The sequence below is a fragment of the Podarcis muralis genome, chromosome 2 (genome assembly GCF_964188315.1).
Source record: "Podarcis muralis chromosome 2, rPodMur119.hap1.1, whole genome shotgun sequence".
Classification (NCBI taxonomy): domain Eukaryota; kingdom Metazoa; phylum Chordata; class Lepidosauria; order Squamata; family Lacertidae; genus Podarcis; species Podarcis muralis.
In genome coordinates this window covers 7,701,483-7,729,146 of record NC_135656.1, presented here as the reverse complement: position 1 = coordinate 7,729,146, position 27,664 = coordinate 7,701,483, and the positions used below count along the sequence as shown (strand labels likewise).

General features: G+C 47.5%; 1 protein-coding gene across 2 annotated transcripts in view; it reads right to left on the bottom strand.

Annotated features, from left to right (window-relative positions):
• Positions 1-1,218: 1,218 nt before the first annotated feature.
• Positions 1,219-27,664, bottom strand: part of POU6F1 (POU class 6 homeobox 1) — a 39,679-nt gene continuing 13,233 nt past the window's right edge. For both annotated transcript variants that reach the window (XM_028721486.2, XM_028721487.2), the window contains exons 2-11: positions 18,819-18,918; positions 18,055-18,259; positions 15,389-15,510; positions 11,452-11,677; positions 9,286-9,524; positions 7,759-7,887; positions 6,619-6,846; positions 5,030-5,168; positions 4,252-4,426; positions 1,219-2,146 (exon numbers count right to left, since the gene is read on the bottom strand). In XM_028721486.2, the coding sequence (XP_028577319.2) occupies positions 1,801-2,146; positions 4,252-4,426; positions 5,030-5,168; positions 6,619-6,846; positions 7,759-7,887; positions 9,286-9,524; positions 11,452-11,677; positions 15,389-15,510; positions 18,055-18,259; positions 18,819-18,872 (1,863 nt within the window). In that variant the 5' untranslated portion in view covers positions 18,873-18,918 and the 3' untranslated portion in view covers positions 1,219-1,800. The remainder of the gene's footprint in view (positions 2,147-4,251; positions 4,427-5,029; positions 5,169-6,618; positions 6,847-7,758; positions 7,888-9,285; positions 9,525-11,451; positions 11,678-15,388; positions 15,511-18,054; positions 18,260-18,818; positions 18,919-27,664) is intronic.

Below are 27,664 nucleotides of genomic sequence, written 5' to 3'. Positions count from 1 at the left end.
AGGGCTTGCCGATCGAAAGGTCGGCGGTTCGAATCCCTGCGGCGGGGTGCGCTCCCGTTGCTCGGTCCCAGCGCCTGCCAACCTAGCAGTTCGAAAGCACCCCCGGGTGCAAGTAGATAAATAGGGACCGCTTTATAGCGGGAAGGTAAACGGCGTTTCCATGTGCTGCGCTGGCTCGCCAGATGCAGCTTGTCACGCTGGCCACGTGACCCGGAAGTGTCTCCGGACAGCGCTGGCCCCCGGCCTCTTGAGTGAGATGGGCGCACAACCCTAGAGTCTGACAAGACTGGCCCGTACGGGCAGGGGTACCTTTACCTTTTACCTTTACCACTGTATTATCGTTTGTGTATGAGCCACATTCCAAATCAGGGATTGAACCTTACTCCAACAGCCATGATCACTTCTCTGTGGAAGATGGCATTTGACACCATACTTTGCATCGCAAAGAGCCAGTGTGGTGTAGTGGTTAAGAGCGGTGGACTCGTAATCTGGGGAACCGGGTTCGCGTCTCCGCTCCTCCACATGCAGCTGCTGGGTGACCTTGGGCCAGTCACACTTCTCTGAAGTCTCTCAGCCCCACTCACCTCACAGAGTGTTTGTCGTGGGGGAGGAAGGGAAAGGAGAATGTTAGCCGCTTTGAGACTCCTTAAAGGGAGTGAAAGGCGGGATATCAAATCCAAACTCTTCTTCTTCATCATCGCACTGTGTATGCCAAACAAGCCCTCATGCACATCCCTTGGTTTATGCGTCCTCTCTGCTGCCGGGCTTGCGGTGCTAGAGGAAGACAAGGCAGCCTCAGCCAGTCCCTTTGCCCAGATCCCACTTGACAAGGATTTAGAACCAAGATCATCTGCCCAGGAAGTTAGACAGCCTAGAAGTGTCCCAGTTTGGGAAGTCATGCTCTACAAAGGTCTGCCTTTCCTCGCATAGAGTCTCCTTGCAATTCCAAGAGGCACTTGTGTTTGATGCTACTGGCATTTGTCACCACCCCAGTGCTGAAGTGTGGTTCCCACAGAACACAAGGGCAGGAGAAAGGTGCCTGATCCCTGCCTCCCTCTCCCTTCCCAGCATGACTTTGGAGGGGTCGATATGAACCCATTCAGCAAATCCCGTCTGCAACCACCAAAACTGTCACTTTTAAAAACAACGTTAGCAACAACAGCAGCAGACCCAGGGGACTTAAAGTGGACTAATAATAATAATAATAATTTTCTTCAGTGAATAAAAAGTCTTTTAGTTTAATAGTGCTCTGTATAATAATAATATTCACAAGAAAAAGGAGATATAAATTATGCCACTATTCTGCGCAGATGTTGTTAAACTGGGCCTGTTACCAGATATGAAGAGATAAAAGTGTCCATGAAAATAGGTTGAAGTGAAATAGGGTTTCACACATTCTCCTTGAAATGAAACAGGAATTTCTGGTGGGTGCTATTCTGCTGCCATCCCTAACGCTATCTTTTTAAAAAAACAAAAAACACAGGAAGTCCTTCAGAAAACCAAAACCCTGATAATGTTTTGTCTGACACAGAAAGAAGCTAAATGCGTATGTATTACTAAAACCCTTCACAGCTCCAGTACAACACTCAGGAAGGAAGGGACACGGCTGACATTTACACGATTTGGGTCATGTGAGGGGTGGGGAAAGGCCGGGACACATCGAAACCAGAGGAAACCCCCGTATCTCACGCCTTCCGCTCCAGTCTTTACTGTCAAAAGGGTCAGCATGTGCAGGGAAATATTCACCACAAAGTGCTCACACCAGCAACGCACAGGGTACGCAAGAGGCTTGACGCCAGATCAAGGGATCTGGAAGACGTTGAGTTTGCTGGTGTTTTTGAGAGTCTGTCGCCGGTTGCAGAACCAGACCCGGACCACCTCCCGGTCGTAGTTGAGCTCCTTGGCGATCTCCGTGATCTCCTGGCCCGTGGGCAGGGCATTCTTCTCAAAGTAGACGTTGAGGGCCTCGATGGCCTGCGGCGTGAAAGACGTGCGGCGCTTGCGCTTCTTGGACGGCTCGCCGCCCACAAACTCCATCAGGTTCTGCTGGCCCTCCTGGTTCCGCAGCTCGGCCTCGCTCAGCCACTTCTCCAGCACGGGCTTCAGCTTCTGGGCGCTCTTGGGAGTGATGTCCAACTTTTCGAACCTGAAAAGCCAGCAAAGGACCATTGAAGAGCACTGAGAGTTCCTACCGAAACCTGAATGGTGCAGAACATGCGCTTTCCATGCTACAGGTCCCGGCTTGAGTCCCCCTGGCGTCTCAAGAGTAGGGCTGGGAATGTCCCCTGCCTGAAACCCTGCAGGGCTGCTGCCAGTCCGTGTAGACAGTACTGAGTTTGGTGGGCCAAATGGTCTGACTCAGTAGAAGGCAGCTTCCTATGTGCCTGGCTAGACTGCTCTTCCCCTCCATTATGGGGCACCAACCCTTTAACCCAGAGCAGAACTCAAAATGGGAATATTTTCTTAAAATGGGGGGGGGGGGGGAGAATGTTATGGCCATCTGATGGTCTGACAAGGTTGCCAGTGCCATTTGGGGACTTCCCATCAAGATGGTGCCAAGGTAGGGTGTGCTCAGCTGAGTTCCATAGGCTATTTTTTTAGTGGTTTGACTGGGATTGCTTGTTGGTTTCTTGGTTTCTCTTTTATTAGGGAAAAGGCTCTTTTATGTGTCCCCTCAACCCTCAGGAGCCAGCATCGTAAATCAGTTTTAAGGGAGCCTTGCAGCAACCCCCACCGTGGCATCCTTGGCAGTTACCTACAGGCTTTTAAAACTCATTTTAAGGACTTTTAAACATTTCTTAACCTATTCAATCTTTATAAATTTTAACCTTTCAACTCCCCAAATCCTTTAAAATACTCTTAAACACTTTTCAAGTTTATACATTTCATTAGTTTTACAATCAATTTAACTTTACAAAGTTAGACTTCCTTCCCCCTCTTTCTGCGTTTCCTTAATTTTTAAAATATCTTCTGCATATCCAAATTACCGTATTTTTCGCCCTATAGCACGCACTTTTCCCCCTCCAAAAATGAAGGGGAAATGTGTGTGCGTCCTATGGGGCGGATGCAGGCTTTCGCTGAAGCCTGGAGAGCGAGAGGGGTCGGAGAACTGCCTGTTCTGGGGGCTGGGGTCGGGGGAAGCTTGGGCTTCCCCCGCCCCAGCCCCGCGCCTGGGGGGGAAAAATAAATTTCCCCCCCTTTATTCCCCCCCCCAAATCCAGGTGCGTCCTATGGGCCGGTGCGTCCTATAGGGCGAAAAATACGGTAATTTAATTTGCTCATTTAATTATCTACTTTAAATATATACCCTTATGAAACTCCAGATTACTACAATAATCCTGCTAATGTTTTTATCTGTTTGCAATTTATCTGTAAATATTCAATAAACCAGTATAAATAAAGTATAAATGAAAACTCTTTTTCTCTCTCTATATATATTCTTAAATACTTTCAAATACAGTGGTACCTTGGTTCTCAAACGCCTTGGTACTTAAACAACTTGGAACCTAAACACTGCAAACCCGGAAGTAAGTGTGTGAAGGTTTTCCGGAAGCTGAATGTGCTCCGTTTTGAGTGCCACACTTCCATTTTGAGTGTTACGCTGAGGTCTGTCTGTTTTTGCTAATTATTTTGCATTTTTGTTTTTGCGGATTTTTTGTTTTGTTTTTGTGACTGTGTGGAACCTACAGTAATTCAGCTACTGATTGATTGATTGATTGATTGATTGACTGTGTGACTGTAGAACATTGTTTACTGCTTTCATTTTATGGATCAATGGTCTCGTTAGATAGTAACATTCATGTTAAATTGCTCTTTTAGGGGTTGTTTCTAAAAGTCTGGAACGGATTAATCCATTTTGCATTAGTTTCTATGGGAAAGCGCGCCTTGGTTTTGGAACGGACTTCCGGAACGGATTAAGTTTGAGAACCAAGGTACTACTGTACTTTTAAGGCTGGGGGAAGCCAATGAGGCTGGAGACAGAGGATGATTCAGCATTCTCAGTGTTCGTGGAGTGAAGGCAAGGCACATGGCCATCCGATAACTGGCCATTATTTGATGGGTTGCAAGCAGATTACCTTGAGATCCCACTGTTACATTTTAAGGGTGGATTCAAAGGGGCTGGGAAATAGGCAGGTACACCATTTATTTCAAATGCCCAATACTGGATCCCATGACTGCGCGGCAACCGCACAGACACAGTGGAGATGTAATGGATGAAGGAGCCCTGGGGAACAGCAACATCCATCTCACCTGCATATAGCCGACTGGCTGTACGCGGGTCCTTCGGTAGCAGTCAACGCCTGCCCCACCTGGGTCTGCGTTAGACCCAGAGATAGGCGCCGGATCTTGAAGTTCTTGGCAAACTCTCTAATCTCCTCCAGGTTGATCCCGTCTTCGTCACTTCCGCTGTTTGGAGGCTGAGGCTCTAAGAAGTAAAAAATAAAAAATGGACCAGTAAGGAGATGCAATTTATGCCCATGTCATGGTACATGGGGAAATCCTAACCCTATGCAGTTGCGGCTCCTGCAGCCAAGCACACAACAAATGCTGTCCACTGCAGTTGGCGGAGGAGTGGAACAGACACGTGGACACCTTACAGCACAAGGCAGGAAGCCAGGAGAAGAGCCTTGAGAAGGGTGTTGCTGCTGCTGCTGTGTTGCAGCACCTAAAGGCTAATGCTGACAAGAGGCCTCTTCAGGCTAAGCAGCCTCTTCTTCAGGCTAAGAGAGCTGTGCAGGTGTCTTAATTTTTATTACATTCCTATCCCACCTTTCTGGCATCATGGAACCCAAGGCAACATCCCTGCGGTCCCCAGGTGGACAGTGACCAGACGCAGACTGGCCTAGCTTCAGCATCGTGGGTTGCAATGCCTTCTCGCCACACAAATCGGGCACTTCCTAATTTCCAGAGGAAACTGCGGCTTGCGCACCCACCGCAGCCGGCCGTAAGGCTGGACCGTGAACCCCTTCCCATTACCAGCCCCCCCTCCACCTGCCTCCAAAGCCAAAGGGGTCGCAGAGATGCTTACTGGAAACCAGCTGGCTGACAGTCGGAGTCTCTGAGCAGGTGATGGGGACAGGAGCAGAAGCTAGCTTGGATGCAGGGGGTGGGCTTGCAATGACTATGGTTGGCTGTGGCAGAGTTGGGGCGGGTTGAATTGGCTGGACCTGGCAAGGCAGCAAAAGAGAGTGACGTTAAGAAAGTGGTTTGTTTGTTTTTAAATCAGAGACTGGGGGTTTTCATGAGCTGTGGGGCATGGCTTGATGAACAAACCTACCGTATTTTTTGCTCTATAAGACTCACTTTTTCCCTCCTAAAAAGTAAGTGGACATGTGTGCGCGTCTTATGGAGCGAATGCAGGCTGCGCAGCTATCCCAGAAGCCAGAACAGCAAGAGGGATTGCTGCTTTCACTGCGCGGCGATCCCTCTTGCTGTTCTGGTTTCTGAGATTCAGAATATTTTTTTTCTTGTTTTCCTCCTCCAAAAACTAGGTGCGTCTTGTGGTCTGGTGCGTCTTATAGAGCGAAAAATATGGTAATTTGCAAGGACTGTGTGCAGTCCTGGTGACTCAAGGAAGATCAAAAACACAATCGGAATCATGCAAACTAATATGCCTGTCATTTGCTAATTTTGCCCAATGCATACTGCTTGAGCAAAAGCTATATTCCTCCACCTGGAAGCCCTGTCCCCTCTGATACAAATTAGAATGAAAGCAGATGTGATATAAACATATGTCACAGCAAGTCTCTGACCTGCAGGACGAACCCTGCATCTTCTCACTACTGAAACGGCAGTCAGGCAAATCAAAACATCAGCTCAGCCAATAGTTTTGCCCCTTCCCTCAGGCTTCCAGAGGGATAACCATCTTTCTTTTGCTGTTCTGTCCTAGCGTTGTGGTTTTTTATTATTATTAAAAAAGAAACATTATTTAAAAACTGAAAATCTGTTCAAGGGACCTTGGGGTGGCGGTGGATATGTGCTTTTTAGTGACACCACAGGCAGCAGCCAATCAGTGCCATGCACATCTGCCTTCAGCTGCAAAACTAGGAGAGTCTGTTTTTCCAGAGCTTTGTCTTGCGAAGAAAAGGCGCACTCAGTTCGAATGCAGTGAGGGTGTTGCTAAAGTGACCCACTGGTTCTAAAAAAACGACGTCTGTCTTGACCGTCACTCAGGATGAGGTTATGTGAACCTGCCTCACGCTCACACGTTGCGTCAATGAATAACTGCAACACCCAGTGATGGCTAACACCATTGACTGGCATGTACATATGAGTCGTCACAGATTGACACAAACATTTATTCGTAGTGCCCTTAATATTTGTACTGCCTCAGATGACACTTTACAATGGAGTCGTTTCATACAGTTCAACCGCCGAGCCAACAAGGGTGCAGGTCACCAGAATCTCAAGTGTCATTATTTAATTACCCACACCATAACCCAGCCTCCTGAAAGGCTTTTTAACTCCTGTAAGTGGTTTTTAGGATCCAGTCTGATGTGTTCATTTCCTCCCCCCTTTATATGGGTGCCCCATGCATGCCCACTTGCTATACTTCTGCCGCAGAGTCCGCCAGTGGTTTCCCCTAAGAATCAGCTGTCCTTGCTAGCTGAAGCTCACCTCACTCTTTGCTGGAGTTTCGGGCGTGCTAGGTTTTCTAACAGCTGCCGCTGTCGCTGTCTGGATGGTGCTGCTAGCCAAGGTGGCAATGACCTGGCCTTGGGCATTCAAAAGCAGCTGCGGCGTCACTGCCTGCAGCTGTAGGTTCTGGGCCGGCAATGTAGCAGGGGCGGCGTTGGCTGTGGCAATTCCAGCTGGGTTCACCACCCACGGAAGAGTCCCAATGACCTGGAAGAGAGGAGAAGGAAAGATGCATCAGGGATGCAGTGCAAAGGTTCTCAAATCTCTCCCTCTCGCCTTTGCAGGGTTGGAGGACGGCAGGACAAAAGTGAGAGTGCTATGAGAAACAAAAGGGGGGGGGGGAGAGAGAGTTTGCAGAATAGGGAGACTTTCAACCTCTCAAGGGCTGAGTCAAACTTGTGCACATTTACACATCATATTTTCCCCCTTATTGTGATGCTTTAAATGTGTGTTCACAGCCAAAAATAGTTCAGCGTGGTTTAAAACAGAGAATAAAAAGGTAAAGGTAAAGGACCCCTGACAGTTGAGTCCAGTCACGAATGACTCTGGGGCTGCGGTGCTCATCTCGCTTTACTGGCCGAGGGAGCTGACGTTTGTCCGCAGACAGTTTTTCTGGGTCATGTGGCCAGCATGACTAAGCCGCTTCTGGCGAAACCAGAGCAGCGCACGGAAACGCTGTTTACCTTCCTGCCAGAGTATTTATCTACTTGCACTTTGGGGGAGGCGTGCTTTTGAACTGCTAGGTTGGCAGGAGCTGGGACCGAGCAATGGGAGCTCACCCTGTCGCAGGGATTCGAACCACCAACCTTCTGATCGGCAAGCCCAAGAGGCTCGGTGGTTTAAACCACAGCACCCCCCACAAAAAAAGCAGAGAACACCAACAATTAAAACTCCACCCCAGCAGCCTTTTCACTTCTGCCAGTTTTTCACTGCTTGTAAGCTGCCTTGATCAAAGAATAGTGAAACTAAAGGTTACATAAACAAATAAAACATTTAAGAAAACACTGTATTTTCTTTAAATAGGAGGTCACTTAACACCCATTCCTGTGCCCCTTAGTAGTGCAATAGGTCCAGATCTACTGTGGCTTTGATTGGGTTCTGGAGTCAAATGACACTTACTTGTCCCTGAGCATTGGTCAGGATCTGTCCAGTTATCCCTTGCACACTAGGAATGGTGTTTGCAATTACTGGTGTAGCAGCCAGGGAGCTGAGGAGCTGAGTTTGGGCTCCCAGAGAAGCCGCACTGATCTGCAGGAGAAAACAGAAGCCAAGGATTGAATTACTCTGCATTCTCATTAACAGTGAGACTTATCTCTCTGCCTTAGCTGCCTCCTCTCCTTTTTCAGTATTGTGCATGTGATGTCCCAGTCTAAGCAATCCATTATTATGAAGCCCTTATCAAGAATACTGAGCATTCATGAAGAGGTCTGTTTGTATTGCAATCAGCACCTGGCTTGCTGGCTGACCAGAGTAGCTGCCCTATCCATTATTACCACACTGAAAGCACAAAACGACTTTAAAGTGTTGCTACCTGTAAGTTGCTACACCACTATTTCCAATGCGCTTTGTTCAAGGGCAAAGATGTTTTCTGGGTGCTGAAGCAGCTAGTCAAGCATTAAGTCACCCACTCTGAATTAAGACCAAAGACGGGTTGTGATGGGCAGTTTATGTCAGAGATGCTGACAGGCATCTAGCTGGCCACTGTGAGACCAGGATGCTGGTCTAGGTGGGTCAGTCTTTCTTATCGACATGGATTCATGGGTTGATTCCAAGGATGGCTTTGCGCTAGTGCAGGGGTCGGCAAGGTTTATCTTGCCTGGGCCGGATCGGTCCCGCGGAGATCCCTCCGTGGGTCAGATTGCTTGTGTGTGCACCCACGATTTTCAGCGTCTGCGCGTGCACAGATGCGATTTCCGGCATCTGCGTCGACGCGATTTCCGGTGCTGCGGAAGCAAGTCCCTGCCCTGGTTTAGCACAGTGCGTGAGTGGGCGGCTCGGTTCGGTGGCGGCTCGTGGGCCGGTCAAAGGACCTTCGCGGACCGCTTCTGGCCCATGGGCCTTAGGTTGCTGATCCCTGCACTAGTGGAAAGTGCCTGTCCCGGCACAGTAGTGCAACCAGTTTTCACCAACTCCCACCCTCCTCCACTGAAGCCCTCTGTGCTACATCTCACACTGCTCCAGTGGCTCCCCCAAGCCCCAGAAGCAACTCTGGATGCTGCAGCAACTTGCACGAGACTGTTTTCTGCTAACACAAAGTCCTTATTTATTGATTGATTGATTGATTGATTGACTGATTGATTGATTGTATACCACCCTATACCCGTAGATCTCAGGGTGGTTCACAACATAGAATCACAATATAAAAAACCATTGGGTACAACCCCATGGTATTTGTTCAGTATTTAAAGGAACCCCCCCAAAAGTTGCTGCTCATGTTTACAATGGAAGCATATAATGAAAGAACGTCCTCTCTGTAAACATCAGAAGACAGGTAGCCTTAGCGCCAAACTACATTTGACCTCTCCCCACTCCTTGCAGACCTCAGAGGAGATCGGAAGGATCTGTGGGCCCATTGAGAACTTGTCCCTCCTTCCCCCATCCCCAATCTTCTGAGCTAGCTCTTCAGCGATGCTTCCAGCTCCTTACTATTCCAGGGTTAAAGGCAAATCCTGCTGGCTGAACTGTGATCTGGGTTGGCGTTTCCAAGGGCTTGGCGACAGGTGGTGTGGATGCTGCGGCCGGCTGCGGCAAAATGGCTGGCTGAGCCTGAGGCTGGAACACAGTCTGTGTTTGGGCTGGTGGCCGCGGTTGGACTGTTTGCTGCGCCTGGAGAGGCTGGGCTGGCTGCAAAGGGGCTTGTATTGCCGTGTTCAGCACTGCGGCAGCTGTGGGAGCAAGACAAGAACACTCAATATCGCCGCTATGCTTTGCCATTCTTTCTCCTGCCCTGTAAATCAAAACGGTCACATTGCTGGTTGCTTCAATCCATGAAGTTACACCTCTACATCTAAGGCCGCGATCCTATACACACTTACCTGGAAGTAAGTCCCATTGAACACAGTGGGGCTTACTTTTAAGTATGCACGTATAGGATTGTGCTGTAAAGCAGGAAAGCGGTAAAGCTAAAGGAAAGAGCAGGTGTTTTATATCCAGACTATTGCTGCTGCAGCTGCACAGGATTGAGATAAAAGATGAGATAGCATCTTTTATCATATCCAAATTAAGAATATGAAAGTTTGTGTGTTACACAGAAATCTGTATCACTGCATCTTCCTTGCTCTCCCCTACTGCAAGATAAAGCCAGGGCTTTCTGGAAGCCTCACAGTTGCTGTAGCAGCTGTCTCAATCGATAGCTTCTACAGCCACCAGGAGGCTTCAGATCACAGGCTCCTGAACGGGCCACCGATGACAAGATGTGCCTACAGAAGTAATACTGCTGTGACCATATGTTCTTCATTAAGCGTCCCTGCCTTAGTACCCTCTTCTCATTAATTGTTATTCTCATACATACAACTTGGTACCAGGGTATCTAAGAGCCCACCTTGCCCATTTATCTGTGCAGGCAATTGCACTCATCAGATGGGGCACTGCTGAGAGCACCATGTGCCCAGAGGTACACCTAGCTTGTACTAGAAATCAGGCTTTTAGTGTTGCAGCTTCAGCTCTCTGGAATCAATTACCAGCCAAACCGAGACAGGGACCCAGGTGCTCACTGGAGAGATTTTTGTTTAAGAAGGCTTTCGGAATAAATTGCGTTATTGACCTTATAATTTTCTAAAACAGTTTTATTGTTTTTAGAACCCGTGTTTGTGTGTTTTATCCAGTTTTTACCTTGTACGCCATTCTGATGGCTTTTTAAAAATAATAATTTTTATTAGCTTTCAATTACAAGAAACCAAAATAAGCCTCATTTTATCCGTATCAAATCACAATACCAAATCAAATATCAATTCATCAACTTTCCAAATGTATAATTTGGGTGCCCCCCCCCCCAAGTGCTAGAATTACAGGTTTGATCATTTCTTTTCATTCTGCCCATTTGGATGGCTTTAAGCTATGAAGCAGTCTGTAAATTGGTTAAATAAAAAGATAAAACCACTGACTGGAACAACAGCCTCTCTTAAATGAAATGGGGTTGGGGGGGTTGGGAGACAAGAATGGAATCGGCTGCTCTGAAACTGACTAGACACACTGCACTGTAATCTACTGAACATGCTCAGGGACTGCTACTGAATTTGCTGCGTACCTGGCCGGGGGCCGCTTTGATGGAGGCCCTCAGCTCCCAGGGGATCCCTCATTCATTTCAGAAGAGGTAACAGATATGAAAATGTTATCTAGTTTGCTCAACTAAAACTAGCAGATGAACTCAACAGGGTGCTCCAGAACGTGGATCAGAGCAATGGTCACTAATATACAGTAAAAAAAGCACTAGCCCATAGACTACAACTCCCATCAGCCCCTACCAGTATAGCTAATGAGAAAGGATGATGGGAGCAGTAGTCAAACGACACCTGGAAGGGCATGACTTTGGTTGCAACCCTGCTGCAAAACATGCTTCACACCCTTCCTTCTAAGATAATGGAAATGGAAATATTGCCAATGGCTCTTTTTAAACTACCCCCCCTTCCACATTGTGTTATTTTAAACTAACCCCCTGCTCCTCCACCTTCTGTTTACTCCTAGAGCAATACTGCGTTCCTTAAAGAACGCAAAGTATTTCTGGGCCTCCGCAGAGCAAGGGGGCTTCTGGTTCTGCACGAGCACTGAATGGTCACTGTCACAAGGAGAGACCCTCTAAGAAGCTGTTGTTACCTTGCAAATTGGCTATAGGTGATTTGAAAATTCCCCCAGTAGTAGAGGCAGCCGTCAGTCCTGGGAGGGCAGCAACCGTTGCTGCAGGAAATGTCCACACAGCCAGCCCCTGCTGACTTGCCACTTGACCTGCAATACTGATGGGGATAAGAAGAGGTTGAGTAACTGCCCCTGCTGGAACCATAACGCCTGTCACAACTGTTGCTAAGTTTTCCTGAGTCAAGACCTGCAAAAGTAAACAAGATTTAAAAAAGAAAAGGGAAAAAAGAAATCAACGCCACTGCAGACAGCATCAGCGCAGCAGCAGCAGCAGCAGCAGCCACGTTAGCAAGCCCACAGGAGGCCCAGCCCAGCCAGGAGACGCCTGCCTGAGTTGTGCTGTGTGCGGCTTTCTGCCCCGTGCCAGCAGCTGGGCAGACCCAGCTCTGTGGCACTCAGGTGGGGGCTGGTTGCAAAGTCAACGTTCAAGCGAGATGGGGACATTTTCACAGTCCTGACAAATTGCTCTAGGCTGCATCTGTTATCAGCTCCCCTCCCCCCACCCACCCAAAGCACAATGCCTTGTAGCAATCACAGTAAAGCGCAGCCATTTTAAGGATGCGTTGGCGCCAATTATTTCTCCCGGGATATGTCCTGGGGAAAGTTGGCGCGGTTGTACCACATCCTTGGCGGAGTCATTGAATGCTGCTCCACCTGTAGGTGTGGCAGTTCTTCCTTAAGAGAACACTCCCTGCAATGTTCCACAAGGAAATATTCACTGCAAGCAATATTGGATTTGCTCCCCATGAAGCTCTGTAGCAGATCTTGGGATCTACTATCTACAGATCTACTTAGCTGCAGACTGAGGCACTGTTAGCGAGTGGTTCCCTAGACCGGCTAGCTGGAAAATTGCCTGCTCTTGATAAAGGTATACCTTGGGGGTACTTCTGGAGCCATGGCTGTTGCTTGAGGCTCAGGCGGCCTCAGTGGCGTGGAGTGCCATCTATCAACTTCGGCTGGTGGCCCATCTTATTTGGACTGGCATAGCCTAACTACTGTCGTCTATGCTCTGGTAACCTCTAGGTTAGATTACTGCAGTATGTTTTATGTGGGTCTGCCTTTGAAGAAAGTTCGGGAACTTCAGCGGGTGCAGAATTCAGCGGCCAGGTTGCTCACAGGGGCAAAACAGTTTAAGTATATACTGTAATGCAAATCCTGGCCTGACTGCATTGGCTGCCAGTTAGTTTGCAGGCCCAATTCAGTATGCTGGTTTTGACCTATAAAACCCTGAGGGGCTCAGGATCACAACACCTCAAGGAACATCTCTCTGCATACAAGCCGCCCCAGGCCCAGCGATCATAATCTGAAGCCCTTCTTTGTGTGCATCCTCCGCAAGAGGTCCGGAGGGCAGACATACAAGAAAGGGCCTTTTCTGTGGTGGCTCCCTGCTTGTGGAATGCTCTCTCCAGGGAGGATTGCCTAGCACCTTTGCTAGATATCTTTGGGTTCCAGGCAAAGACATTCCTCTTCTCCCAGGCCTTTGGTGAATTAAACAATCTACGGCCTTTTAAACGGGGTGGGTGGGGTTTACTGTTTGTTACTGTGGTGTGTATTTTTGTGATTTTATATTGTAAACTGCCCTGGAATCCTCGGAAGAATGGCAATATAAAAATTTAATAAAGATAAATAATTAAATCTAATCGCTTTAAGTACTCCGGCTTGCTGCTTTAAGGTAAAGGTAAAGGGACCATTAGGTCCAGTCGCGGACGACTCTGGGGTTGTGGTGCTCATCTCGCTTTATTGGCCGAGGGAGCCGGCGTACAGCTTCCGGGTCATGTGGCCAGCATGACTAAGCCGCTTCTGGCGAACCAGAGCAGCGCACGGAAACGCCGTTTACCTTCCTGCCGGAGCGGTACCTGTTTATCTACTTGCACTTTGACGTGCTTTCGAACTGCTAGGTTGGCAGGAGCTGGGACAGAGCAATGGGAGCTCACCCCGTCATTGCGGGGATTCGAACCACCAACCTTCTGATCAGCAAGCCCTAGGCTCTGTGGTTTAACCCACAGCGCCACCCGCTGCAAACAGCACTGCAGAGGGTTCAGAAGGGAAGAGGAGCAAGGAAGGAGAGCTCCTCTGTACTCATCTTAGAAAAGAGCTGGGTGGTGTGAGCACACCTGAATACAAAGCCTCCTGCCTAGAAAAGCATCTCAGTCTCAGGTACCTCTGCCTCAGTCTTTTGCCTCTCTGTGGACATTGCAGCATCCACAAAATGTGCAGCGGCTGGGAACTCTTGCTCTAAGTGGCTAATGCCCAGAGCAGGGAAGAAGATGATTGAGCATTGAATCTCTCCTGCTGACATCAGCACTAAAGGCCTTTCCACACAATCAAATGAAGCACGATTCAATTGCATTTTATGAAGTAGGTGATAGCTCCCCAAGTCCCAATGCAAATAAGTATGATATCTCATTCCAATATAGTAGATGGAAGGACTGCATTGCCTTGTCTTGCTGCATGTGTGTGCGATGGAGGACAAAAACACAGGAAAAGATTAAAAAAACACAGAAGAGCAGTTTTATGCTTTTATAAATGGCCCAAGGTATTTTGAATTTTTAAATCCTTTTTCAAGGATATTTTTCTTTTCCTTCAAGAGGCCATAATAAGTGGGGAAAAGGAAATCTACTTTCACCAGGAAAAGAATGTTTAAAACTTTAAATGCATATGACCATTGAGAATAAAACTAGTATTATAGTATTTTATTTTTAAAAAACAAATAAATTCTGGTTTGCTACAAACTCTTGTTTGCAAACTGTGAGGTGCATAAGAACCCAAGACCCATAGGGACCTGTTTGAAATATAATAACAACAACAAAATAGATAATTTAAAACCAACAATTTAAATTTCAAAAAATGGCCCAGGGAAAAGTGGCTTGTAGGCTTGAGGGCATGTTTTGCATTGAATAACGAAGGAGAGGACAACTACCAGGAGGAATTAGATTTTCCTAAAATAAATAGACATTTACAAAATGATGTGAGCCAGAGCGGTGGTTCTGGTGCTGGAGGGAATTGCGTCACTAATAATAGCACAGAATGCCTAACAGCTGACTCTTGCACAACCCCATTCCCCCACCCCACCCCCCTGGTAATACTGCAGATTAAATGCTGGGAAAATGTGATATGCCCACAACAAAAAATGCAACCTTGGAGGAGGACTGTGTGCATCAAATTCGGTAACAAATGCTCATTTATTCAGCAAAAAAAGCTGATTGTGTGGAAAGGCCCTCAGCATATGCCTTTAGTTTTCTCCGGCTTGGAGATGGTTAGCCCCCTTTGATTATGGTGGGGGGCTGGGGGAGAGAACAATTTATTCACAAAAATTGTTGCTCCATATAAGCTTGCAGTGAACAAAATGCCTACGTGCTTTGGAACCCAGGTTTTCCAGGACAAGGAGGAGATCCCCCTTAACAGCGATAAGTTCTTTACTGTGTGAGACCCTGAACAGACCCATGGCCCAGAGCTGCATTGCATATGCCCCACAGCGCTTCGCACAAGCTAAGAAACAGATCCCTGCCAGTAAACACTGGAAGAGTGCATTTGATTTCTACAAAGTCTGGCCAGATGGAACACTTTGAAAACAGGAACCCATTTGAGAGCATCAAAGCCCCATAGAACAGAATGTGCATTCTTGATCCTAGAACACCTGGGCCCCAGAGTGCTCTATGCACACCAAATGCCAACTTCACAGTCAGTTTGGGAATTCTGCTCTACAATCCCCCAAGCCAAGGGATTTCTGGCAACTCTGCTTCTACATAAGTAGGATGTGTCCACACCTGGCTCTTCCAAGGCACAGGTGGAAACTCCCACACTGTTGCAGAAATTGAAATGCACCATTTCCTCTGTTCAGTGGCCAATAGGCTTCTTCCTCCCACGTGCCCAACAAAAGAACTGTAAGGTAAGTTACCTGCGGTGCAGCTTGCAGTGTGACGGGCGTTAGAGTTTGTGTTTGCTGGCTTGTCACTTGGCTGAAGGGGACGATTCCTGGGATAGGTGCAGGGGTTATTTCAGGTAATGCCTTTACTTCACCTGGAGACAAGAGGAAACAGTTCGTTTTGTTTACCCGTTCGGGTGATACCCACAGAATGCTGGGCCAAGTGGAGATGGAGGTAGCACTCGTGAGCATGGCATGAAACCGCCCTTTACAGAAGGAAGAGCCATTCAGGGAAGGAACTTGGAAATAGGATAATGGCAGGCAGAGAAAGGGGGGGGGCGTAGCCCACGTGCCTCCAACTCCAATTGTCCTTTAAAGTGCATGTGGCCAAAACGTAAACGTGGGCATCACCAAAGTGTAAAAATGGGTGTTGTCATTTTTTTTTTTTTAAAGGATTCAATCTGGAAGTGGGAAAACTATAGCATGGGACCTGCAGGTCTCGTCAGTTAAAAGAGGGGAAAAAAAACATTAATTTTTTTCTAAAATAGACCAATTTGGGAGGGGGAGGGCTTGAGCAGAAGCCACAAAGACCTTTTGGCATCACAGTGGGGTATCAATGGGGCAGTCAATTTAAAAAGTAAACTATAAGTTGATTAATAATATTTGGAGGACCGTAGATTTCCGGGGGCATTGTAGTAAGGGATCCTATTTAAAATGTTCGCTACTACTTCTTCTTTAATTTGGGGGCACCTGCTTCACACGCAAAGGACAAATGATTAGAGAATTTGCAAAGCGACTCATTTTTCTTAATGATAGCTATTTGAGTCAAACCTGTGCTAACCGTACGGTGACTGTGGTACCCATCAGAAGAACCATGCTAACACTGCCAACATACCAGGTGAGGGCCCCATTTAACTAGGAAGCCCAGTTGCAGGGAACAGTGTGTGGATAGGTCCACCCATTTAAATCTGGCCCCCAACAAAGGAACAGCAGGCACCTTAGGCCTCTTAGGTGAAGAATCTGGGTAGAATTTTTCTAGCAAGAAACTTAGGAGGAAACAAATTACCTTCCACTTTTGCCTAGATAACCTGCAGGGGTCCTACTGTTCTCCAGTCTGAACAACTCACTGCCTAGAGAAAGCACTTGGTCCTCCATGTCTTCCAGACTATCCCTATTACCCAGACGCCTTCTGCATTTGCCAACTTGTCTGTTCCTGGCTTTGGCATCTTGCCCAGCCCACACACTTTGCAACCACTTGCTTCTATCCATCTCTGCTGCCTGAACCCTCCACTCCCACATGGTGGGCCAAGACCTAGAGATGGACCAACTGGCAGCAGGCAGTGTGCAAGCTCATTGGCAAGTGATTTCGGCTGGAGAAACTACTCATCCTTTGGCCTAACCTCTGGAAGCTGGGAGTTAATAGCTGGGTTTCCACTCCCCTCAAGTGCTCCTTGCTGGCAGAATGTCCCTCATGTTTTCACGTGCTCCATGTTTCCTCATCAGCTAGGGAAGCATTGCTTATTATGATTACTTACATTTGATAGTCATTTTACATTAAAAAGTCTCCAAGTGACTAGATAGAATACAAACTGGCAGGATGAAAAAGCAGATCATTTAAAACAGAGTACAATACCCCGAAGCCTTTTTGCTGGGGATAATTGGAGAGGAAATCAAAAAGGAAGATCAAACACTCTTTCAGTACGCGACAGTGGCTGCTAGAACTCTAATAGCGCAGAATTGGAAGACATCAAAAATCCCAACTATAAAAGAGTGGCAATCCAAACTATTTGATTATTTAGAATTGGCAAAAATGACACAGAAAATAAGAAATCAAAAAGACATAAAGTTTAACAAAGAATGGAATAAATTTATGACATACATGGAAACAGAGGTAAAAAAATCTAAAAATCACAGTAGGTGTGACATAACACTTGTGATGTAAAGAGTTTTTTGAGGAACAGAAACTGCAGATACAAAATCATATAATATATTCTGAAACCGAGATGAAGGGAAGTCAATTAGTGTTGTGTGTTATTTAGTAAATGTAACCTAATTTGTTGGTATCTTATGTTAGGAGATGTTTTTTCTTTTGTTTTCTTTATTATTATTTTTCTTTTTAATGTATTTCTTTTTTGTGTGTATGTGTTATGTATGTTTCTTTCGTTTGTTTTAATGTTTGATGTAGCAAAACGAATTAAAATCAATAAAAAAGGGAAAAAAATAAAAAAATAAAATAAAACAGAGTACAATACAAAATTCCTAAAGTGCTCACCCAGCAACATAATAAGGACAAGTCCTACCCCACCTCACTAAAAGATGAAGCAGATACTAACTTAAGTTCCCAAGGCCTTGACAAATTAAAAAAGGTGTTATTCTGCCTCATAAAAACTGACAATGATGGTGCCAGGCATGTTTCCCTGGGGAAAACATTCCACAGATGGGGAGCCACCACCAAGAAGATTGATTCACTTGGGCCCTCGATTGAGGCACACAGAGAAGGGCCTCTGATGAAGATTGTAGGGTCCTTAACTTTTTAGAGAGTTGGACTTTTTCCTAATGCAGAATATACCACAAAAAGAAGACTAAGAGGCCTGTAGGTTGCCCCCTTGTTGACCCATTTAACCTACAATTTATTTTACGGCACGGCCTCTTGGGCAGCAGGGCGGACGGAAAGAATGAACGAACAAAGTGCCTCTTACCACCTGACTCTCCCGATGCCTTTGTTGGGTTTTGCTCTACCCCTTCCCTTCCCATTTCACTGGGCTCTGGAGGGCAGCTCACAGGAGCCTCTTCTCTGGTTGCTGATGCAGTTTTCAGAGTTTTCCCTTCGTTCTCCACAGGTACTGGAGCATCCACGCCCACCTCCAGCACCCGAATGGTCTCATGACCCGACATCACAATCACCTGAAAAGAGACAACAAAGGATAACCTTGTCTAAGGCTCCGCTGGGCCAGCGGCAGCTCCACTCCCCCGCCACTCCCGCACCCCTTTGACAGGGCGGTACCTACGGGACTGCCTCTCCTGGTATGTCCCACAGAGGAACTTACGGTCTTCAAACAAAAACATCTTGGAGGTCCCAGGCCACAGAGAGGTTAGGCTGGCCTCAACTAGAGCCAGGGCTTTTTCGGCTGTGGCTCCGATCTGGTGGAACGCTCTGTCACAAGAGACTAGGGCCCTGCGGGACTTGACATCTTTCTGCAGGGCCTGCAAGAACAGAGCTGTTCCACCAGACCTTTGGCCAGGGCACAGCCTGACTCCCTCCTTTGGTAATTCTTCACAGAACTCTAGCCCAATGGTTGCCATCAATCTGATTTGAATTAATTTTATAATGAATGATTTTAGAATGTTGTACTATTTTATTGTTGTTAGCTGCCCTGAGCCCGGCTTCAGCTGGGGAGAGCGGGATATAAATAAATTTTATTATTATTATTATTATTATTAGGGGTCCATGAGAGGCACATACCTGCTCATTAACTGTCAACGAGGCTTCATGTGGGGGCACGGTGTCGGTGTCCATGACTGAACGCTGGAAGAGATGGTGGCAGCCTTCGGCGGGTCACATACTGCAAAAGGAAGACACAAAGGTCATGGGAGCGTTCATTGGTCCAAGCCAGGGAGCCACACAGCAAGCCGCCTTTTAATGACTCAGGCCACTTATTCACCTGACGGGCAGCATCTCTCCAGGGTCAGAGGCCTCTCCCAGCCCTACTGGGATTGAACCTGGGACCTTGTGAGTGCCAAACAGATGAGCTACAGCCCTTTGCACAGCAGTTGATCTTCTTTAGCACAGGGACACGGGTGGTGCTGTGGGTTAAACCACAGAGCCTAGGACTTGCCGATCAGAAGGTCGGTGGTTCGAATCCCCGCGACGGGGTGAGCTCCCGTTGCTCAGTCCCTGCTCCTGCCAACCTAGCAGTTCGAAAGCACGTCAAAGTGCAAGTAGATAAATAGGTACCACTCCGGCCGGAAGGTAAACGGCGTTTCCATGTGCTGCTCTGGTTTGCCAGAAGCAGCTTAGTCACGCTAGCCACATGACCCAGAAGCTGTACGCCGGCTCCCTTGGCCAATAAAGCGAGATGAGCACCGCAACCCCAGAGTCGGTCACAACTGGACCTAATGGTTAGGGGTCCCTTTACCTTTTTATCTACTTTAGCCTGTTTTCTTCAAGGCACTATAAAAGCCTTGCTTAACCCACCCAAATTTCACTTTCACCAATTCTTCCTTTGACCCTACCCGAACCTAACCCAACCCTGCTATTTCTAGTTGAGTCTTTGGAGGGCAGCTCAAGGGGTTTTTGCTCCCATGGGCATCTTTGCAGGAACTGGGAGCAAAAACCCCTTGAGCTGCCCACTAACATGTTCCCAAGCTCAGTTTGTCGAACAGAGTATGGGTTTCGTCATGAAAAGGAAAGTGATCCCATGACAACGGCTCATTACCCCATAGGGGCCAAAAGCAGGCAAAACAGATCATGTGAACTGATCTAAAGAAGAAGAAGAAGAAGAAGAAGAAGAAGAAGAAGAAGAAGAAGAAGAAGAAGAATCAGGGTTGTCAGACCTTTAACATCTGGGGGTCAAGAAAGTCACTATTCTTTCTGCTATCATCCACATTTCGTCTTAAATTTCCTATTTTGGATTATTTTTCCTTGCTATGCTCAATTACTGTGTGTGTGTGTGTGTGTGTGTGTGTGTGTGTGTGGCAGTGGTAGCCTCACTTGTTGACAGGACAAAACAGTGTTCCACTCTTACACGTTTTTCATTACTTCGTTGGGTCACGTAATGTCCCTCCACTGCCTTGCGGAAAGGTAATTGCCTTTATAAGAGTCTCATGCATTTTTTATAAGGAGTGTCTCTGTGACGCACTTGGCTTTCCTGGGTGACATTCAAATCTACTTGATGCATGCAGGAAGGAGCTCTTTATTTATGCAGACACATGCAGGAGCCCACAAATTACAGCCACTGAACTGGCCAGAAATTGTGTGCCCCTGAAAAAACCTAAAGACCCTTCTGCCATGGCCATCCCCAAGGACTCTGGTGAGGACAGCGAGTGGGAGGAGAGAGGTCGTGGCTCAGAGTCCTCCCGCTCAGAGCCAGATCTTTCTGTTCAGATTCTCCTTCTGGAAGACTCACAGGCCCTCTCCTTCTTGGCTCCGGGGTAGGAGGCCCCCTTCAATGCCAGACGGAGGGAGGGAAACTCAGCAGTCGGGAAGAGGAAATTCAGGTGTGGCCTCTGAAGCATCGCCATGTCACTCGTTCCAAGTCTCTGATACACAAAATATGAGTATGCTCGGCTGACAAAGCCCGACAGGGCAAAACAAGGTATTATTCCGGGAATCCTTGTCACGTTTAAGTTTTTTCGTCTGACACCGGCATACAACAACTATATTTTGCAAAGGCACATGTTAAGATCTTTCGTATCCTTCGCCTGATACCTGCATACAGCAGCTGCATACTTTGCAAACGCAGATGTGGAACATTACAAAGAAAAGTTCATCTTTTGCAAGTAGTGCTCCTTAAAGTTGTTACGTTTGACTCTTGTATTCGCTAAGACATACGTGGAACACAAAAAGCTTTTATTTGGACATTATGTTTAAAAAAACTGAATCTTTTGTACATATGTAGAACACAAAAGCTTCTATTTGGACATTATGTTTAAAAAAACCGATTCTTTTGTACATATGTAGAACACAAAAGCTTCTATTTGGAGATTACATATAGAAGAACTGATCTGTTTGTATTTCCTGTTCTAAATGTTGGTCCTTAATTGCTTCTACTCAAGTAGATAATGTGAAAAGAGTTATGTTTATATGATGTATAAAGAATTTATATAGTTAAACACAGCCCGTTACGTTGTGGGTATATTTGTTAGTTCAATTAACACAACTATCGGTTTGACAGTGTTGTGTAACCTGTACAGTCACAGACTGCAACTCCTGATTCTGGAATCATGAACTGCCTTTAGCGGACTATGAAGCTTGAATTGGTTTGCCTTACCAGTGGTACCCGGGGCCATCTTGATTAATTTCTGCTCTTCTCCTGTTCCTGAGTTTATACTGTCAGAATAAAGAATAGCTTCTTAACTCCCAAGGAAACACACCTCTTGCTGTTGTTCTTGAGCGGGAGTCACAACAATTATTTTATTATTCTTTATTTAACAAAATGTACCGTATTTTTCGCCCCATAAGGCGCACCGCCCCATAGGACGCACCTAGTTTTTTTTTGGGGGGGGGGGAAATAAAGAAAAAAAATTATTCCCCCCCCCCCCAAGCACGGGGCTGGCGCGGGGGAAGCCCGAGCTTTCCCCAATCCCAGCCCCGAGAACAGCCTGCTATCCGCAAGCCTAGGGAGGCCAGCGGTAAGTCGCGCCAGTCTCCCCTGGCTTCGGAATGCAGTCAGCTCTGCGCAGCCATTGGGAGGCGGGTGCGACTTCGCGCCCGGCTCCGGATAGCTGCGCAGAGCTGCGCTCACCCCCGGACAGCAGGCAGCTCTGCGCAGCAATCGGGAGGCGGGCGCAACTTCGCGGCCCACTCCCCATGGCTGCGCAGAGCTGCGCTCGCCCCCGGACAGCAGGCAGCTCTGCGCAGCAATCGGGAGGCGGGCGCAACTTCGCACCCCGCTCCCCACTGCTGCGCAGAGCTGCGCTCGCCCCGGGACAGCAGGCAGCTCTGCGCAGCCATCAGGAGGCGGGCGCAACTTCGCGCCCCGCTCCGGATGGCTGCGCAGAGCTGCACTGGCCCCGGGACTGCAGGCAGCTCTGCGCAGCCATCGGGAGGCGGGCCCAACTTCGCGCCCCACTCCGGATGGCTGCGCAGAGCTGCGCTCGCCCCGGAACAGCAGGCAGCTCTGCGCAGCCATCGGGAGGCGGGCCCGACTTCGCGCCCCACTCCGGATGGCTGTGCAGAGCTGCGCTGGCCCCGGGACTGCAGGCAGCTCTGCTCAGCCATCGGGAAGCAGGCGCGAAGTGGCGCCGGTCTCCCGAGGGTTGTGCAGAGCTTCCTGAAGCCTGGAGAGCGAGAGGGGTCAGTGCGCACCGACCCCTCTCGCTCTCCAGGCTTCAGCGAAAGCCTGCATTCGCCCCATAGGACGCACACACATTTCCCCTTCATTTTTGGAGGGGGAAAAGTGCGTCCTATAGGGCGAAAAATACGGTATATGCCGCTTGGTTGCAAGCAGAACCTCTGCCTGGTTTTACTTAGGGGTTCCCATGGGCAGAGCTAGCAGTCACTAAGGTCTGAGTTTTTCCTGTCTTCCAAACCGGAATGGGTTTGAGAGCCTTTTCTCCAAGTTTTCCCAAAGTCGTTTGTTATCGTTCTGCACATGGCTACTCTGTTCTCTGCTCACATTGTCCACCCCTTCTCTGGCATCTCAAGGTCAGATAGCCTTTGTCAACTATGATGCTCTCGGTATACAATTTCCTGTTATGCACATAGCTAAAATTCTTTCTTCCTAAACCTCACTCTCACACAAAGCAAATGAGGAGATAAATGAAACATTATCTGGGCTGTTACATTTCAGACCGTGGGGCACAAACTACATAATGATGCATCTTAAATGAGATGCCAGGGACAAGGTTCCTCTAATCTAGTTGTTTCCCAGGCATGCTTGCTGTTCTGTGTACAAGAACTGCAGCTGCAGTTGGAAGTGGTCTAATGCAGAAACCCATCTCCCACCTCATCTGCTAATTGCAGGAACCACAATCCAAACATGCAACTTAAGATACATCTATAAAACTTCAGTGCCCCTCAAGGTTCAGCCTTCAACCACTTGAGGCGAGCTGTTAACAATGTGCTCTCTACGTGTGTGTGTGTGTGTGTGTGTGTGTGTGTGTGTGTGTGTGTGTTTGCGTAAAGTGTATATCTAACCAAGCTGGAATGTAAAAGCAGGAAAATGTGCTTTAATTGCATTTCCTGAAAGACTTTACTGCTCTTTCCCTTTGGACTCAAGGGAGTAGTATATTAAGGTAAAGGTAAAGGTACCCCTGCCCGTACGGGCCAGTCTTGCCAGACTCTAGGGTTGTGCGCCCATCTCACTCTATAGGCCGGGGGCCAGCGCTGTCCGCAGACACTTCCGGGTCACGTGGCCAGCGTGACAAGCTGCATCTGGCAAGCCAGCGCAGCACACAGAAACGCCATTTACCTTCCCGCTAGTAAGCGGTCCCTATTTATCTACTTGCACCCGGAGGTGCTTTCGAACTGCTAGGTTGGCAGGCGCTGGGACCGAACGACGGGAGCGCACCCCGCTGCGGGGATTCGAACCGCCGACCTTTCGATCGGCAAGTCCTAGGCACTGAGGCTTTAACCCACAGCGCCACCCGCGTCCCTATATTAGAATATAGCAAAATACTTAGCCCATAATCACTATACTTTATAATAGGGCAGGGAGCCTGCAGGCTCTGCAGAAATTGTGGACTCCAACTCCCATCAGCCCCAGCCAGCATGCCCAGTGGCCTGGGATTATGGGAGATGTAGTCTAGCAACACATATTTTTTTTTTTTTACTAAATGTTCATTTAAAGAGGGGTTTTTTTTTATAAAAACAAACAAACCACAAACTAAGTAGCCATACACACCACCCTTCCCACCCTATTAAAGCAAACAATAAAGTAAGATAATGGTAGTATAGCGAGTTAAAAAAGTGGCAATAGGAAAGCTCATTCTGTGTTCTCTCAAGCCCCACCTCTGCTTTACGAAACAAAGATTCAATCATAGTTAGCTCAGGACAAAACAGCCTTATTTTGTTTTAATTAATTAGAGGAATCGTTTGCATAACTCTTCCATTATGTATTTATGCCTGCATATGGATGTTATTGCAAAGCACACAGTGTAGTGTAGCCGTTACAGACGAGGACTTGGGAGACAAGGGTTCAAATCTCCAATCAGCCGTGAAGCTCGCTGGGTGCCCTAGGGCCAGTCACTGCCTCTCAGCCTAACCCACCTCGCAGGGTTGTTGTGGGGGATCAAACTGGGAGGGTAAACAGTCCACAAACATGGTGTCAGAAGAGTGCCAGACTGCAATCTCCTAAAGCAGCCTTTTCCAACCTTGTGCCCTCCAGATGTTTGGAACTACAGCTCTCCATCCCTGGCCATGATGGCTGAGGATGAAGGGACTTGTCTAGAACATCTGCAAAGCACCAGGTTTCAGAAGGCTGTATTTTAAAAGAAACTCACTGAGGAAGTAGGGCTGGAGACAGTCTTCAAGGCCTTCACCACGACATAAGGATCATTTTGTTGTTGGTTTTTTTTTATTAAAGATTTTCTTGTTTTACAGAAGTAAGTGTAATGTCTCTCATATTTTTTCCATGTAACATTTTTACAAATCCGTTTCATTTGTTGAAACATTAGGGGGAGAGAAAAAAAAGAAGGGGTGGAGGTGGGGTCGGATGGCGATGTTTCTGTTATGCTTAATGTATGTAGGGTTTGGTGTCAGCGTTGCTTGTGCTGTTCACTTGTGTTCCTTTGGTGGTGAGAGAGGTTGGGGTTGGCCTAGGGTATGGTTGTTTGTTTGTTTGTGATTGGCTGTGGTGATCTTTGTTTTCGTGTGTGAGTGGGGTGGGTGGGTGTTTTGGAGCAGGTTAAAAGGTAAAGGTAAAGGTACCCCTGCCCATACAGGCCAGTCTTGACAGACTCTAGGGTTGTGCGCCCATCTCACTCAAGAGGCCGGGGGCCAGCGCTGTCCAGAGACACTTCCGGGTCACGTGGCCAGCGTGACAAAGCTGCATCTGGAGAGCCAGAGCCGCACACGGAAACGCCGTTTACCTTCCCGCTAGAAAGCGGTCCCTATTTATCTACTTGCACCCGGGGGTGCTTTCGAACTGCTAGGTTGGCAGGCGCTGGGACCGAGCGACGGGAGCGCACCCCGCCGCGGGGATTCGAACCGCCGACCTTTCGATCGGCAAGCCCTAGGCGCTGAGGCTTTTACCCACAGCACCACCCGCCATATTGATTTGTATGCTGTTGGTGGATTATTGTCGTTGTCTTGTTGGGCTGTGTATGTGATAAAGGGGAGCCATACCGGGGTAAAGGCGTCTTCTTCTGTTTGTCCCCGTGTCAGTTTCAGTTTATTGGTTAATTTTTCTAGTAGGGCTGTTTCCCATACTATTTGGTACCATTGGTCCATGCTTACTCCTGACAGGTCTCTCCAGTGTCTGGTTATGGTGTTTCTGGGTTTTGTGCTACAAGGTGGTTGGAGCATGTTGTCCAAGTCCTGGGAGCTGTCCAAGTCCTGCAGGCCTTGTCTGACTGCCAGGTCTTCCTTTCCTCTGCTGCTTGCTGCCTCTGCCAACTCTAGCACAGACCTCTGTACTTACTAACCACTAACTGCTCCATGCCTTCAAATGGCCAAGATGGAACACTGGGAACTGTAGTTTGGTGCTGATAATTTGGGAAGCCCTGTTCAGAACTACAGCTCCCAGGTTTCCCTTGGGAGATGGGATGGCTAAGGACTTAAACGGTCTAATGATGTATATATGCCTGGGGGAGGTGTGGGGATATAAAAAGATACACCTGTTCCCCCTTGGGGAAGTTTCTCTCTACACAGAGCTTTGGTAACAAAGGCCTTTGGAGAGCCACTTTTAGAAGCTCAGATTCCTGATCACGAAAGCGATTGTGGGAGCCTGAAGATAGCCACAGTACGACAGCGCTCCTGCTAAGATATTTATAATCTTGTAAAAAAGACTCAGATCTTTTCAGGCCCTCCCTGTGGGACAGAGTCAAGTGGAGAGCTATTTTTCGACGCTGTGCAAAGACCAATTAGCAAGAGAGGCTATTAAAATAGGCATTTCATAATGTCAAGCTCTGTGTGGATGTTCTCGCGAGTGGGCTGGATCTCATTTAGCACACATTCCGCTGGCTTGTAGTAGCATTTTTGTTTTGCTTCTTCACACATTTTCGCAATTAATGGGACAAATAATTTTGCCCAGATGGCAATGCAAAGTGCACACCGAAAGAGAAACAGCCATTTCGCAGCAGATGGTGACAAAGAAATGAAATGCGCAAAAATGGGGGGGAAAGGGAAGAGGGCGATTTGCAACACCCCGAGCCCCACAGTGAATAGAATTACCATGTTTAATTACAAATGCCGATGAGTCAGAAATATAACTGTCCCAGATACTATTCCAGAGGGAATCTTATCCTGAACGCGCCACAGGTAAGAAGCACAGAGCCTGCAGAGATGCCCTCACTTACCATCAGAAAACTGTCAGGATTTAACCAGCGCCCCAGATCTCTCGTTTAAATCCCAAGAGAACTGGCCAACTTCTGTAAGCAGACTGTAGGCCTGCGTCTGTTGCTGTGTAGGGATGTTTCTTAAGATAGGAGGCAGATGAAAGTGGTTGAGAAAAGCATAGCTCCCTATCATTGCTCCCCCCCCTTCCCTTTTGTTCATGGAAGCAATGCAAAACCCCACAACACCTGTCTAGCAGAGTTGACAGTGGAATCTACACATGAAACAAACACCAGTTCTCTCTTTCAGGCTACCTCACATTAGTTGATGGGTCACATTACTGCAAATCGTGTACCTAGCTGGGAGTTGGGGGTGGGCGTAGAAGAGCGGATGATAAAAGTTGGAAGTGCAAATAAGCTTGTGCTTCTGAAGTTCTGGTTGTCAGTGTGCATTTCTTAGTGCAGAAAGTGTTGATATCTTGTGTAAAGATCTTTTCTATTCTTTTCTATTCTGATTAATTCTAGAAACTACTAGAAGCATCTCTGTGTGAGAGAAGCAGAGGCAGCAGTGTTAACAATTGTTTGGGTTATACTTTCTGGGAAGCTGCTTTGAACTAGTTCTCTTATCTCTATTCTGCAGAGTCATCCTGACTATAAATATGGGCCAAAAGGAGCCTGGATCTTACTTTTCTCTTTCTCTCTCTTCCTTCTGGTGTGGTGTTTCTTAGTGCTAAGGTTTAGCCTTATTATGAGTTAAGTTTATAAATGCTGCAACTGGATTTTGTATGCACTGAGCCAATCCTGATTGCATTGGATTTGATAACCATTACGCAACATTTGCCTTCAGCACAAGTATAGCTCTGCTGAATGAAGTACTATTGCCTTTGGTCTATTTTTGGGCACTCTGCAACGTGTTTAAGGTTTTCCTTATGACAATGTATGACACTGATGTGTGAAAATAAGGACTCTAGGTGCTCCCCCCGCAAAGGAGTGAAAAAGTTTTCTCCTTGCACAATACACAGGAATGCACCGCAAGGATGTCCCTTGCCCCTCCTTTCTTGTCTTTTCTGCGTAACACCTGAAGCCATTCTTAGTTGACAGCATGTAGAAGCAGAGTCCCCCACAGCAACTGATGATTTGGGTTCAAGCATGCAA